This window comes from Aotus nancymaae, unplaced genomic scaffold (assembly GCF_030222135.1).
Source record: "Aotus nancymaae isolate 86718 unplaced genomic scaffold, 86718_ANA_hifiasm-v0.15.2.pri h1tg000021l, whole genome shotgun sequence".
NCBI classification, from domain to species: Eukaryota; Metazoa; Chordata; class Mammalia; order Primates; family Aotidae; genus Aotus; species Aotus nancymaae.
In genome coordinates, this window is record NW_026988433.1 from 21,568,720 (window position 1) to 21,584,586 (window position 15,867).

At 47.9% G+C, this 15,867-nt stretch overlaps 1 protein-coding gene across 3 annotated transcripts in view; it reads left to right on the plus strand.

The window, feature by feature from the left end:
* The first annotated feature begins 862 nt into the window (after positions 1 to 862).
* The window catches only part of ATXN2 (ataxin 2), a 148,388-nt gene continuing 133,383 nt past the window's right edge, over positions 863 to 15,867 (plus strand). For 2 of the 3 annotated variants that reach the window (XM_064379828.1, XM_021675518.2), the window contains exon 1: positions 863 to 1,380. In XM_064379828.1, coding sequence (XP_064235898.1) covers positions 1,139 to 1,380 — 242 coding nt within the window. In that variant the 5' untranslated portion in view covers positions 863 to 1,138. The remainder of the gene's footprint in view (positions 1,381 to 15,867) is intronic. The other variant, XM_064379837.1, reaches the window with a different exon arrangement.

Below are 15,867 nucleotides of genomic sequence, written 5' to 3' on the forward strand. Positions count from 1 at the left end.
AGGGAACGTAGGTTCAAATGAAGGTCAGATACCTAGAAGAGTTTTCGCGGCTGAGGTGGAAAAAGTGGGGAAAAGGTACCCAGATGTGGGTGGCCCCGGAGGGTTTCTCCACTCCAGTCTCAGCACGGCAGGACAGCACGGCCTGCCTGGGAGGTGACCAGAGGCACTGGAGAGCCTAGTGCGTGCCCGGCCGGGGACGGCAGGAAAACGGCGGGATGCTGTATCCCTTGAGTCTGGCAGGGTTGTAGATGCTTTACACGTAGCAAGACACATTCTCCGCCCCAAGGAACTCGCAGTCCATTTTCTGGGTTGCATCAGGTGGGGGCAAACGAGGTCCCTGCAGGAGTGTGAGGACGTTTAAGGAATAGGGGAAGAAATCCTTCCCTGCCGTCCTCCACACCAGGCAGGCCCTAGAGGCTAAGACCGGCAAGCCCTCCCCGAAGGGCAGATCCGCCTCGAAAGGGCGGATCCGTGAAGGGCCTGCCGCCTGGCCCTCACCCGACCCCCGCGAACGCGGCCCAGCGGTGCGCCCGCTCTTCACGTGTCCCTCCCGGTCCCGGGGCCGCCTCACGATCTGCTTCCGCCCGACTCCTCCGACTTCCGGTAAAGAGTCCCAATCTCGCATCTCCGTGCCCACCCGGCGCTTCGGCGCACCCGGCCTCCGATGCGCTCAGCGGCCGCAGCTCCTCAGAGTCCCGCGGCGGCCACCGAGCCTCGTCGCTTCGCCGCAGCTAGGTGGCCCGGGCGGCGCTCGCTCCCGCGACCGGCGCGGCGAAGCGGGCGGGGCGGCGGTGGCGCGGTACCGGGACGGTATCCCTCCGCCGCCCCTCCCCCGCCCGGCCCTGGCCCCCCTCCCTCCCAGCAGCGCTCGCCTCCCTCCGCCTCAGACTGTTTTGGTAGCAACGGCAGCGGCGCATCCCGGTCCGGCTTCCGGCGGTTCCTCGGTCTCGGCGGGCCTCCCCGCCCCTTCTTCGTCCTCCTTTTCCCCCTTGTCAGCCCGGGCGCCCCCCCGGCCGCGACAACCCGCGCCTCCCCGCTCGGCGCTCTCGCGTCCCCGCCGCGCTCCGGCGACTCCTCGGCGCGCCCGGCTCCCGGCTGTCCCCGCCCGGCGTGCGAGCCGGTGTATGGGCCCCTCACCATGTCGCTGAAGCCCCAGCAGCAGCAGCAACAGCAGCAGCAACAGCAACAGCAGCAGCAGCAGCCGCAGCCGCAGCCGCCTGCGGCCGCCAATATCCGCAAGCCCGGCGGCAGCGGCCTTCTCGCGTCGCCCGCCGTCGCGCCTTCGCCGTCCTCGTCCTCTGTCTCCTCGTCCTCAGCCACGGCTCCCTCTTCCTCAGCGGCTGCGGCGACCGCCAGCAGCGGGAGGCCCGGCCTGGGCAGGTGGGTGTCGGCACCCAGCCCCCTCCGCTCTGGGCCCGGCGTCCCTTCCCCCGCGGCTCGCGCTGCGGTCCCCGCCCCATGACCGGCAGCGCTGCCCGAGGTGGGCTGGGGGCTGGCGGCGTGTGGGGGACTCGCCCGGGCCTGAGTCCCGAGGCTCGGCTGGGGGGCGCCGCGGGGGTCTTCTGGGATTGTCAGGCCTGTCCAGCCTCCTGCAGCATCCCCGCCCCCTCCCCCAGCGGTCAAGATGGAGGGAGCGAGCAGCCTCCCCTCCCCACGCGTGTTGGGAGGAGTTCTCGGGTCGCGGCTGTGGTCACCCCTGGCTCCCCCTTCTGCACTCCCCCTCCGCCCGCAGCAGGGGTGTGCTTGGGCAGCGTCCCACCCCCAGTTTAGGTGTGAACATTGGAGGGGTCTGGAGGCTTTGGTGTCGTTTTCCGGAACATGTCGTCCCCCACCGTGGGGGATATCTCAGAAGGGGAGAAGTTAGGGCCGCGTCCCCCGTGCCCGTTAAAGGTGTAGGCACTGGGCTCCTCCGGAATCATCAGAGTCTGTCGGGGCTCCTCTCCCCGCCCCCTCCCAGTCCTGGGAAAGATCGGAAGACGGGGTGGAGACAGGTGGGCCTTGGCCCCCGCACCCCTCCCCGTTTGATTCCGAGGCTGCGGCGGGGTCTCCCGAACTCCCGTGGAATCTTGGGGCTCCGTGCAGCGTTCCGCCTTCCCCCTTCTGGGGAAGGGAAGGGTGGGGAGTGCCTGGCCTCCCTTCTTCCCCCGCCTGGCCTGTCCGGCGCGCGGGTAGTGGCCGATCCGCATTGCTGTTCCGAGGCCGCGGTGGAGAAGGCGCCTGTGAACAGTGGTGGGCGAGGACCGGACCCAGGCTGGACCCGGGAGATCCGGGTCGGCGGTGCTGGTGGCAGGGAGCGGGCGCCCTGCGCACTTTTCCCAATCCCCGCCCCAATTTCGGAAATGCTGGTAGAGAGAGATTGCAGCAGGGGACGTGGTGGGGTTTCTGAAGGCAGAAATGTTTACTGGTGTCTTTTTCTCACCTAAGCCGGGGTTGTGGTAGAGACGGGGCGAGGGGTCAGTGTTGTCCCGGCTAACTGGGTTTGACTCTGGAGGGTGTGTTCGTGCAGGAGGGCCTGTTGAGGGTGGGGGTGGGGGGTGATTGTCAGTTCGTATTTCACGAACTAAGAAAATGCTTAGTGTTCAAACGGAGAAGCAAATGTCAATAGACTCCATTCCATTGTGGCCGGTGTCCTTAACTTCGGGAGTGCCGCCAGAGCTTACCAAGGGCACGCAAGTCCATTTCCCCTGTGCCCCATGTCCATCCGTGTTGCAGGCACTACTGTGCCTCCCTTAGGCCTAGGCCGCCGGCTTGGCAGGGCCAGTGACCGGCGTCCTCCTTAGACATCTTGGGCTTTGGAAGGTGGGATAAGAGGATTTTTCAGGCACCCGAGTTTTCTTTTTGAAAACATATTTTCAGCAATCCATTTCTAAATAATTTTTATTTACAGAAGTAGTTCCCCATCAAGAGGAATCAGCTGGTTTTTTTAGGAATTCCCTTGCCTTTAATGGGGCCAGGGGCTGAAATAGTCGGTCGGTTATTTGACTTTACGTGCCTCGTCCTGTCCCGTCCCTGCCCCCGCCCCACACCACTTCTCTGAGTCTGAAGCATCCCAGCCACTACTTAGCCAAACTAGTTCAGGTGAAGTGATCATTTCCCCTCATAGAATAACTTTGGTTTCCCTTTTTTGTTGGCATTTAGTGAAGAATGAAAAAATTTTAAATACAGTTTTTATAGAAAATGATGCATTCTGTTTTCACTTTCTTAGGTATTAGAAGAAGATTTGGCAGATATTTTCAACTTGTTCAAATACATACAAATTAAAACTAAGGATTTTAAGTTGCATTGACTCTTAGGCTTAAAAATTAGATTTTAGCAGAATTTGCTTCAGAATAGGTTGACTGATCAGAGATATTTGGAATGTTTTAGTTCCACTAGGTCTTTTTTTTGTTCCTTGAGGCTTTACAACAATTTAAGATTAATTTAGATTTTTCCTTGCTTTACATTCTTTTACTCGAGACCTAAATGGTAGCCCTTATTCTTTTTGATGAATAGGTGAAATTTTATTTACTGTGTTGGATTTGTATAATGTGAAATTTTATTCTTGTGCAGATTGTTAATGTACTTGTAGAATTACTTTGAATTTTGAATCACTTTACTGCATTCCTTGTAAATAAGTTTCAACTTCTGGAATCGCCTCACTTTAGTTTTTGTGTATCAGCAATGAAAATAAGTTTCTGAGAGCAAGGGTGAAATAAGAAAATGCAGCATTGGGTTTGACAAGTTTTGAGATAGCAAAATATTCTTGAAAGTCTAGAAATACATCTGCTTTAAGAAACATTTTATAATTTGACTTTTTTTTGTATGTGTGTGTGTGTGAATAGCTTTTCATGACTTTCAGAAGGGATTTATTCTGTCTTTAATTGTCATACACATTTTTGAAGGTGGCTGTTTTGGGGAAGACAATGTAATCACAATATTAGAACGTATTTTTACTTGGATCTAATTCTTTTTTTTTTTTTGAAGCTGAGTCTCATTCTGTCACCCAGGCTGAAGTGCAGTGGCCTGATCTCAGCTCACTGCAGTCTCCGCCTCCTGGGTTCAAGGGATACTCCTGCCTCAGCCTCCCTAGTAGCTGGGATTACAGGTGCCTGCCACCACACCCGGCCAATTTTTTTGTATTTTTAGTGAGGATGGGGTTTTGCCATGTTGGCCTGACTAGTCTCCAACTCCTGACTTCAAGTGATCCACCTGCCTTGACCTCCCAAAATGCTGGGATTACAGGCATGAGCTTTGGCCCCTGGCCAATTTTTGTATTTTTAGTTGAGACGGGTTTTCACCATGTTAGCCAGGCTGGCCAGACCTCAAGTGGTCCCCCAGCCTCAGCCTCCCAAAGTGCCAGGATTACAGGTGTGAGCCACTGTGCCCGACCGTCAGTCTAATTCTTACTTTTGCTTTTTAAGCTTTTCATTTTTATGTAGTAGCAGTAGTGCGTATGTTATTTTGTAGTTAGCCTTTTTCCCTGAACGTTGTATTGTACATTTTTTTTTTTTTTGAGCCAGAGTCTCTCTCTGTTCCCCAGTCTGGAGTGCAGTGGTACGATCTTAGCTCATTATAACCTCTGCCTCCCGGGTTCAAGGGATTCTCCCCCTCAGCCTCCTGAGTAGCTGGGACTACAGGAATGTGCCACCACCCCTAGCTAATTTTTGTATTTTTAGTAGAGACAGGGTTTCACCATGTTGGCCAGGCTGGTCTCGAACTCCTGACCTCAGGTGATCCACCTGCCTGGGCCTTCCAAAGTGCTGGGATTATAAGCATGAGCTACTTTGCCTGGCCAGTATTAAAAAAAAAATTTAGGGTTTTTACCTAACCATTCTATTGTGACTTGGGTTTACACATTTTTGTTATTATAGATAGTGGTGCAGTGAATTTTTTTTTTTTTTTTTTTGAGTTGCAGTCTCACTCTGACTCCAGACTGGAGTGCAGTGGCATGATCTTGGCTCAGTGCAGTCTCCACCTCCCAGGTTCAAGTGATTCTTCTGCCTCAGCCTCCTGAGTAGCTGGGACCACAGGCTCACACCACCACGCCCAGCTAATTTTTGTATTTTTAGTAGAGATGGAGTTTCACCATGTTGGCCAGGATGGTCTCCATCTCTTGACCTTGTGATTCTCAGGCCAGTCGTGAGCTACCAAGCCTGGCCAACGTTTTTATACTAATAGGTTTTTGCTTCAGTGTAATTATTTCCTTAGAGAAAGCTCCCAAGAGTGGTTTTACTAGGTCAAAGGGTTTCAGGATTTTTATGGCTCTTGCTAGCTGTACTCTATTATTCTTCAGAAGACTTATATTACTTCCAGTGCCAAGAAAGTTGCTCTTCCATAAAATGGTCTCTTTGTAGTTTGTCAAATATCTTGGGGAATTTTCAAAGGAAAAGTTGCATTTTTATTGTCAAGTGCATACATTATTAAGTGCTTTTGTTAGTTACCAGATTATTTATATTTGAGTTTAATTTGGTTTTTCTGAGGATTTAATAATGTAGTATATGTGAAGATATTTTGAAACCTGTAACCACTATTATTAAAGAGGATACTTGCTGTATCGTGCTGATAGTAGTGAGTAAAGTGCAGGAATGAAATTCTTGAGGAACTGTTCTAAAGTTTTGTTATTGTTGTCAACCTCCCTTTTTCATCTGAAAGTGTTTTTTATTAGCTTCTAGCCTATGACCAAGTTAATTTTGGTAACTTTTATGTAATTTCATGGTACTCTTGGGAATTTTGACTGTTTAACTCATCTTTTCTTCTTCTTCTTCTACATTTCCTTCCTCATTTAAAAAAAAATGGATTTACAATTCTATTACTGTATTCCTAACCCTAAATAATATAACATTAGAATTTCTTGGGATACAGGATTCAGTGTGAATAAAACCTTTTTCTTTTAGTGATTTTCAGCTTAGTATTTTTACTGCTTCTTTCTCTTGAGCATTGCAACTTAGAAATTGTACTGTTTAGCTGGGCACGGTGGCAGGTGCCTGTAATTCCAGCTACTCGGGAGGCTGAGGCAGGAGAATCGCTTGAGCCTGGAAGGCAGAGGTTGCTGTGAGCCAAGATGGTGCCACTGCACTCCAGCCTGGGCAACAGAGCAAGATTCTGTCTCAAAAAAACAAACAAACAAAAGAGTGCTGTGATTTAATGTAGTTGTTCATCATGCTTCCATTTCCATTTAGATATCAGTGAGACTGTTCATCTCTTGCAGTTAAATATCTTCTAGAAGGGCCTAAAATAGCTACATTGACCATAACTTTATTGAAGCATCTATGTACAAGAGATTCTTGGGATGAATCAGTGAATAAAACAAAGATGCTGCCCTTCTGGAGTTTACATTCTAATGTGACTAGGCAGACAATGAGACATTAAATTAGCAACCTGTACATAATAGCAATTAAGAGCTATGGGATTAGAAGAAAGCAGATTAAAGGTATAGGGAGTGGGGAGGGGAATGGGTTACAATTTTAAATGGATTAGGGAAGGCTTCATTGAGGAGCTAACATTTGAGCAAAGATTTGAAGGTCCGGTATTTAGCCATTTGCTTTTTATCTAGATTAATTAGTCATGTGGCCTCATTAGTAATTTATAAGGTTTAAATGGCATCATCCTTTGTTATTCTTTTATGTGCATATTGATACTAACCATCTCTGAAGTTAGACCAAAAAAGTTAATTGACATTGACTTCATTAGAGGTAAATTGTAGATGGCTGTTAGTGACCAAAGAGGCATGTGTTATTTTCTTTTGGGCTTATTTATTTTACCTAATTAGTTTAGTTTTTGTTTCAAGTATGTGGAGAAAATAAACTTTTTAAGTTTGTGCCAAAACTTGCATCAGTTTCTGTCTCTTTTTGAGACCGAGTCTCGCTCTGTCGCCAGGCTGGAGTGCAGTGGTGCGATCTTGGCTCACTGCAACCTCCGCCTCCTGGGTTCAAACAATTCTTATGCCTCAGCCTCCCAAGTAGTTGGGATTACAGGCATGTGCCACCACACCCAGCTGAGTTTTGTATTTTTAATAGAGATGGGATTTCACCATGTTGGCCAGGATGGTCTTGATCTCCTGGCCGAGTGAAGAGGCAGGCGGATCACCTGAGGTCCGGAGTTTGAGATCAGCCTGACCAACATGGAGAAACCCCGTCTCTTAAAAATACAAAAATTAGCCGGGCATGGTGGTGGGTACCTGTAATCCCAGCTACTTGGGAAGCTGAGGGAGGAGAATCGCTTGAAGCTGGGAGGTGGAGGTTCCAGTGATCTGAGATCCAGCCTGGGCAAGAGTAAGATACTCTGTCTCAGAAAAAAAAAAAGAAAGAGCATATGGTTATGCAGTTACAGGTGTGAGCCACTGTGCCTCGCCTTGAGATCCTCCTTTAAGTCAAAACATGGCTATTGGCCAGGCACGGTGGCTCAAGCCTGTAATCCCAGCACTTCGGGAAGCTGAGGGGGGCAGATCACGAGGTGAGTAGATGGAGACCATCCTGGCTAACATGGTGGAACCCCATCTCTACTAAAAATACAAAAGTAAGCTGAGCTGGGCATGGTGGCATGCTCCTGTAGTCCCAGCGACTTGGGAGGCTAAGGCAGAAGAATTGCTTGAACTCAGGAGGAGGTTGCAGTGAGCTGAGATCTCGCCATTGCACTCCAGCCTGGGTGACAGAGCAAGACTCCATCTCAAAAAAAAAACCACCAAACCAAAAAAAACAAACAAAAAACAACAAAGGTGAATATCATTGTTTTTTGTCTTTTTTTTTTTTTTTTTTGAGACGGAGTTTTGCTCTTGTTACCCAGGCTGGAGTGCAATGGAGCGATCTCAGCTCATCGCAACCTCCGCCTCCTAGGTTCAGGTAATTCTCCTGCCTCAGCCTCCTGAGTAGCTGGGATTACAGGCATGCGCCACCACGCCCAGCTAATTTTTGTATTTTTAGTAGAGACGGGGTTTCACCATGTTGATCAGGATGGTCTTGATTTCTTGACCTCGTGATCCACCTACCTCGGCCTCCCAAAGTGCTGGGATTACAGGCGTGAGCCACCGCGCCTGGCCTGTTTTTTGTCTTAATAGCTGCAGCTGTGTTAGAACTATTGCCTTAGCAAAGTATGGTTTTTTACCTTGAAAGGAATTTTAAGGTTTTAGAAGATTTTTCCTTAGAATTTTCTATTTTGACTAGATAGTGATAGTATTTTGATGTTGTATAAATAGTTGAGCATGAACAAAACCACATTTTTTTTTTTTTTTTTACCTATTTCAAATGATTATGACAACTTCAATGGAGATGTAAACAGCTTATTAAGAGACATGCCTGCTACTGTATCCTCCCTTTTTTTTTTTTTTTTTTTGGAAACAGTCTTACCCTGTTGCCCAGGCTGGAGTGCAGTGGCACCATTTTGGCTCGCTGCAACCTCTGCCTTTCGGGTTCAAGCAATTCTCTTGCCTCAGCCTCCTGAGTAGCTGGGACTACAGGCGCATGCCACCACGCCCAGCTAATTTTTGTATTTTTACTAGAGATGGGGTTTCTACTAACATGTTGGTCAGGCTGATCTAAAACTCCCAACCTCAGATGATCTTCCTGCCTCGGCCTCCCAAAGTGCTGGGATTACAGGCGTGAGCCACCATACCTGGTTTTTTAAGTAAAAGTACTTTGTTTTTTTTTTTTCTGGGTCATCTGTGTATGACTGTTACCATCTAAGGTTTCTCTTTTTTTTTGATACAGAGTCTTACTCTTTTGCCCAGGCTGGAATACAGTGGCACAATCTTGGCTCACTGCAACCTCTGACTCCCAAGTTTAAGCTATTCTCCTGCCTCAGCCTCCAAGTAGCTGGGATTACAGACATGTGCTACAATGCCCAGCTAATTTTTGCATTTTTAGTAGAGATGGAGTTTCACCCATGTTGGCCAGGCTGGTTTTAAACTCCTGAACTCAGGTGATTTCCCTGCCTCAGCCTCCCAGAGTGCTGGGATTACAGGCAGAGCCACTTCGACCTGCCTACTCTGTCTCTTAAACAACAACAACAACAACAACAAAATCTCTAAATCTTAAAAATGGAAGGCAAAACCCCTAAGCATTGAGAGATTATTATACCTTTTAGAGTCAGGGTCTCCCTCTGTCACCCAGGCTGGAGTGCAGCCTCAATCTTTGGGGTTCAAGTATTTCTGCTGCCTTAGCCTCCTGAGTAGCTGGGACTACATGTGCACACCAGCTGGCTAACATGTAAATTTTTTTTAGAGACAGGGTCCTGCCATGTTTCCCAGACTGGTCTCAAATTCCTGGGCTCAAATGGTCCTCCTGTCTCAGCTTCCCAAAGTGCTGAGATTACAGGTGTGCACCACTGTGCTGGTCCTCTTCCTTTATTTTTGTTTTTAAATTTTAAGTTCCGGGCCCCTCCCTCTAAATAAATGGAGATATATAAACAAGATTATGCTGTGTATTTTAAGGCAATGGTTCCCAGCCTTTTTGACACTAGAGACCAGTTTTGTGGAAGATGGTTTTTCCACAGGGGCAGGGGCAGTTTCATTATGGGATGAAACTGTTCCACTTCAGATCATTAGGCATTTGTTAGATTCTCATAAGGAATACACAACCTACATCCCTCACTATGTGCAGTTCCCAGTAGGGTTTGTGCTCCTGTGAGAACATAATACTGCACCTGATCTGACAGGAGGCGGAGCTAAAGCGGCAATGCTCACTCAGCTCCTGTTGAGCAGTCTGGTTCCTAACAGGCCATGGACCCCTGTTTTAAGGAATACCGCCACAAGCAGTCCTTGCCCTTCAGGATAACTTCTTGTAACCTTGATTTTGGCTTGCTAAAACAGGAGGTCTGTTTTCTTTTTTTTTTTTTTTTTTGGAGACGGAGTTTCGCTCTTGTTACCCAGGCTGGAGTGCAATGGCACGATCTCGGCTCACCGCAACCTCCGCCTCCTGGGTTCAGACAATTCTCCTGTCTCAGCCTCCTGAGTAGCTGGGATTACAGGCACACACCACCATGCCCAGCTAATTTTTTGTATTTTTAGTAGAGACGGGGTTTCACCACGTTGATCGGGATGGTCTTGATCTCTTGACCTCGTGATCCACCCGCCTCGGCCTCCCAAAGTGCTGGGATTACAGGCGTGAGCCACCGTGCCTGGCGAGGTCTGTTTTCTTTTTTTTGTTTTTTATGTATGTAGTTCTGTACTTGTGTGAAATCTACTTAAATGTTAAATCCTTGCTTATTTATTTTGAGACAGAGTCTCGCTCTGTCACCCAGGCTGGAATGCAGTGGCACGATCTCAGCCCACTGCAACCTCCGCTTCCCAGGTTCAAGTGATTTTCCTGCCTCAGCCTCCTAAGTAGCTGAGATTACAGTCGTTTACCACCTTACCCGGCTAATTTTTGTATTTTTAGTAGAGATAGGGTTTCACCATGTTGGCCAGACTGGTCTTGAACTCCTGACCTTAGGTGATCTACCCATCTTGGCCTCCCAAGGTGCTGGTATTACAGGTGTGAGCCACTGTGCCCGACCTTATTTATTTTTTGAGATGGCGTCTAGCTCTGTCACCCAGGCCTGGAGTGCGGTGGCGTGATAATGGCTCATTGCAACCGAGACTTCTCAGCCCCAAGCGATCCTCCCACCTCAGCCTCCTGAGTAGGTGGGTCCACGGGCATGCGCCACCATGCCCAGATAAATTTTTTTCTTGCTCTGTTGCCTAGGCTGGAGTGCAGTGGCAGGATCTCGGCTCGCTGCAACCTCTGCCTCCTGGGTTCAAGTGATTCTCATGCCTCTGCCTCCTGAGTAACTGGGATTATAGGCATGGGCCAGTACACCTGGCTGATTTTTGTGTTTTTAGTAGAGACAGGGTTTCACCATGTTGGCCAGGCTGGTCTGAATCTCCTGACCTCAGGCGATCCTCCTGCCCCGGCCTCTCAAAGTGCTGGAATTAGAGGTGTGAGCCACTGCTCCCGACCTCTTTTTTTTTTTTTTTTTTTTTATAGAAACGGATTTTACCTTGTTGCCCAGGATGGCCTTGAATTCACGACCTCAAGCAGTTGCCCTCCTCGGCCTCCCAAGGTGCTGAGATTATAGGCATGAACCACTATGCTGGGCTGGTTTTTAAATTATTATTTGTGTGTGTTTGTGTGTGCATGTGTGTGTGTCGGGGGGGCAGGGTCTTGCTCTGTTACCCAGAATGGAATACCATGGTGTGATCTCAGCTCACTGCAAACTCTGCCTCCCTGCTTCAAGTGATTCTCCTGCCTCAGCCTCCCGAGTACTGGGATTATAGGTGTGTGCCCTACGCCTGGCTGATTTTTGTATTTTTAGTAGAGATGGGGTTTCATCATGTTGGCCAGACTGGTCTTGAACTCCTGACCTCAAGTGATCTGTGCACCTTGGCCTCCCAAAGTGCTAGGATTATAGGGTTGAGCCACCAGGGCCGGCCTAGTTTTATTATTATTATTATTATTATTATTGAGACAGAGTCTCGCTTTGTCACCCAGGCTGGAGTGCAATGGCGTGGTCTCGGCTCACAGCAACCTCCGACTCCTGGTTCAAGCGATTCACCTGCTTCAGCTTCCCAAGTAGCTGGGACTACAGGCGTGTGCTACCACGCCTGGCTGATTTTTGTATTTATAGTAGAGACAGTGTTTCGCTATGTTGTCTGGCTGATCTCGAGCTCCTGACCTTGTGATCCGCCCACCTCGGCCTCCCAAAGTGCTGGGATTACAGGCATGAGCCAACGCACCTGGCCCGGTTTTATTATTTTTAATGGTTTAGTATTTTTATTTATTTATTTATTTATTTTTGGGATGGAGTCTTGCTCTTGTCACCCAGGCTGGAGTACAATGGCATAGTCTCGGCTCACAACAACCTCCGCCTCCCGGGTTCAAGTGATTCTCCTGCCTCAGCTTCCTGAGTAGCTGGGACTACAGGTGCCTGCCACCATGCCTGGTTAATTTTTGTATTTTTAGTAGAGATGGGGTTTTGCCATGTTGGCCAGGCTAGTCTCGAACTCCTGACCTTATGATCCGCTTCCCTTGGCCTCCAAAAGTGCTGGTATTACAGGCATGAGCCACCATGCCTGGTTATTTATTTTTGGAGACAGAGTCTTGCTTTGTCACCCAGGGTGGATTGCATTGGCATGATCTTGGCTCACTGCAACCTCCGCCTCCTGGGTTCAAGCAATTCTTCTGTCTCTGGCTCCTGAGTAGCTAAGATTATAGGCACGTGCCACCACACCTGGCTAATTTTTTTGGATTTTTAGTAGAGATGGGATTTCACCATGTTGGCCAGGCTGATCTTGAACTACTGACTTCAGTTGATCCGCCTGCCTCAGCCTCCCAAAGTGTTGGGATTATATGCGTCAGCCACCGTACTCGTCCTGGTTTAGTATTTTTATGAGTCTGAGTTGTTTATGAAAACTTATCACAGCTGTTAACCTTAACTTTTTATTTGCCGATAATTATTTGTGTTTGCATTCATGTAAAAATTTGAAATTCTCATTAATGTTTAAAGATTCTTATATAGATTGCTTATAGTTTAAGCCCTGAAGTTGAGTCAAGTGGCTATAAAATGTCAATTTCTTTCTTTGTTTATTTTTTTCTTTTTTTGAGACAAAATCTGGCTCTGTTGCTAAGGCTGGAGTGCAGAGCTGCAAATATGGCTCACTGCAACCTCTGCCTCCTGAGTTTAAGCTATCCTTCCATCTCAACCTCTCAAGTAGCTGGAACCACAGATACACCACATAGTGCCTGGCTAGTTTTTTTGTATTTTCAGTAGAGATGGAGTTTTGCCATGTTGGTCTTGAATGATCCACCTGCCTAGGCCTCCCAGCGTACTGGGATTACAGGCATGAGCCAATGTGTCTAGCCCAAAAATGTCAGTTTCATGCCATGATTAAAAGCTAACTACATTTTGGGAATTGAATAAGATATCATTCTATAATGGAGTCTTTGTAAAACTCATTAGTTGTGGTATGAGGCTTGTCGGCAGTATACGTGAATGTGGTTTATTTTTAATAACTATATTAGAACTTCAGAATGTTGTCCTCTTGAAGGCATGGCCTTTAAAGGCTTTATTGAACAATGTTGCCTATGATCAAGTTTTTTCCTTTTTTTGAGACTGGGTCTTACTCTGTTACCCGGGTTGGTGTGTAATGGCATGGTCATGGCTCATTGCAGCCTCAACATCCAGGGCTCAAGTAGTCCTCCTGCCTCAGTTCTTGAGTAGCTGGGACTATAGGTGCATGCTACTTTGCCCAACTTTTGTATATATTGTGGAGACAGGGTTTTGCTATGTTGCCCAGGCTGGTCTCAAACTCTTAAATTCAAATGATCCACCCACCTAGTTCTCCCACAGTGCTGGGATTAGAGGCATGAGCCATTGTGCCTGGCCAGGTCAAAGATTTTTGATTTCCATTTTTCATACTGCTTTTAAAAGTCATGTTAAAAATATTCTTGGGGGCCGGGCACGGTGGCTCACGCCTGTAATCCCAGCACTTTGGGAGGCTGAGGCGGGCGGATCACGAGGTCAAGAGATCGAGACCATCCTGGTCAACATGGTGAAACCCTGTCTCTACTAAAAATACAAAAAATTAGCTAGGCACGGTGGTGCGTGCCTGTCATCCTAGCTACTCAGGAGGCTGAGGCAGGAGAATTGCCTGAACCCGGGAGGCGGAGGTTGCGGTGAGCTGAGATCGCGCCATTGCACTCTAGCCTGGGTAATAAGAGTGAAACTCCGTCTAAAAAATATATATATATATTCTTGGCTGGGCATGGTGGCTCATGCCTATAATACCGGCACTTTGGAAGGCTGAGGTGGTCGGATCATGAGGTCAGGAGTTCAAGACCAGCCTGGCCAACATGGTAAAACCCTGTCTCTATTAAAAATGCAAAAAAAATTAGCTGGGCATGGTGGCGCATGCCTGTAATTCTAGCTACTCGGGAGGCTGAGGCAGGAGAATTGCTTGAACTGGGACCCAGGAGGAGGAGGTTGCAGTGAGCTGAGATCATGCCACTGCATTCCAGCCTGGGCTACAGAGTGAGACTTCATCTCAAAAAAAAAAAAAAATTTTAATAATTTTTGTAAGTGGAATTAAGCTTGATTATAATTTTAGTTTTTTTTATAAAGGCAGGTTTTGAAACAAGTACTGACTGCATTTTTCTTCTAGTTTATAAACATTTACTGTAGACTTTGTGCAGTTAACTATCTTCATTCCTGAAACCTTTAGAAATCAGGACGGGGTGCGGTGGCTCCCGCCTGTAATCCCAGCACTTTGGGAGGCTGAGGCGGGTGAATCACCTGAGGTCAGGAGTTTGAGACCAGCCTGCCCAACATGGCGAAGCCCCGTCTCTAAAAAAAATAAAAAAAAAAGCATAACTTGATCAAGACAGTTGCAGGTGGGCAAAAAAGAGAGAAAAAAGAAATCAGGAATTGAAGACTAAATGTCTTTTCACTGAAGCTTGAGTAGATTATAGAAAGGGGAGTTTTTTTTGTCTGTTTTATTTTTTGATGAAATTTGGGTCTTGTTATGTTGTCCAGGCTGGCCTCCAACTCCTGAGCTTAAGCTATCCTCCTGCTTCAGCCTCTGGTCTGGAGAGTTCTTTATGGCCTCTTGGAGAACTTACTTTTACTTCACACGTGATTCTATCTAGGTTTCTTTTCTGATTTACATATTGGCAGTAAGTAGAAAAGTAATACTTTCAGAGACATATTGACATCCATGAGAAATAACAGTAGCATGATAGGAAGTTGAAAGACCTGGCTGGGTGCGGTGGCTTACGCCTTAATCCCAGAATTTTGGGAGGCCAAGGTGGGTGGGTCAGTTGAGGTCAGCAGTTCAAGACCAGCCTGGGCAACATGGTGAAACCCTGTCTCTACTAAAAATGTTTTTTAAAAATTTAGCCAGGCTTGGGGCGCCTGTAACCCCAGCTACTCGGGAGGCTGAGTCAGGAGAATCACTTGAACCCGAGAGGTGAAGGTTGCAGTGAGCTCACATTGTGCCACTGCACCCCAGCCTGGGTGACAGAGTGAGACTTTGTCTCAAAAAAAATAAAAAGGAGAAATAATGGTGACTGGGCATGGTGGCTCACACCTGTAATCCCAGCACTTTGGGAGGCTGAAGCAGGTGGATTACTTGAGCCCAGGAATTCAAGTCCAGCCTGGACAACACAGGGAAACCTCATCTTGACAAAAAATAATTGATACACAAAATTTAGCTGGGCATCGTCCTGCGCACCTGTAGTCCCAACTACTTGGGATGCTGAGGCGGGTGGATCATTTGAGTCTGGAGGTCGAGGTGAGCCATGGTTATGTCACTACACTCCAGCCCAAGTTTACAATGAGACCTTGTCTCAAAAAACAAATCAGACTGGAGAATTATTAAAAAACAGACACAGAGCTCAAAAAGTATACCATTTTGGGAGGGATTTTTGGAGGGAACGGATTTTTGTTCTTGTTGCCCAGGCTGGAGTGCAGTGGCATGATCTCAGCTCATTGCAACCTCTGCCTCCCGGGTTCAAGCAGTTCTGCCTCAGCCTCCTGAGTAGCTGGGATTACAGGTGCCTGCCACCACACCGGGCTAAATTTTGTATTTTTAGTAGAGACGGGATTTCCCCATGTTGGCCAGGCTGGCTTCCAACTCCTGACCTCAGGTGATCTGCCTGCCTCGGCCTCCCAAAGTGGTGGGACCACAGGCATGAACCACCACACCTAGCCTTTTTTTTTTTTTTTTGACAGAGTCTCGCTCTGTTGTCCAGGCTGGAATGCAATGGCACAATTTTGGCTTACTGGAACCTCCGCCTCCTAGCTTCAAGTGATCCTTCTGCCTCAGCCTTCCAAGTAGCTGGGATTACAGACGCCTGCCACCATGCCCAGCTAATTTTTGTATTTTTAGTAGAGACGGGTTTCACTGTGTTGGCCAGGCTG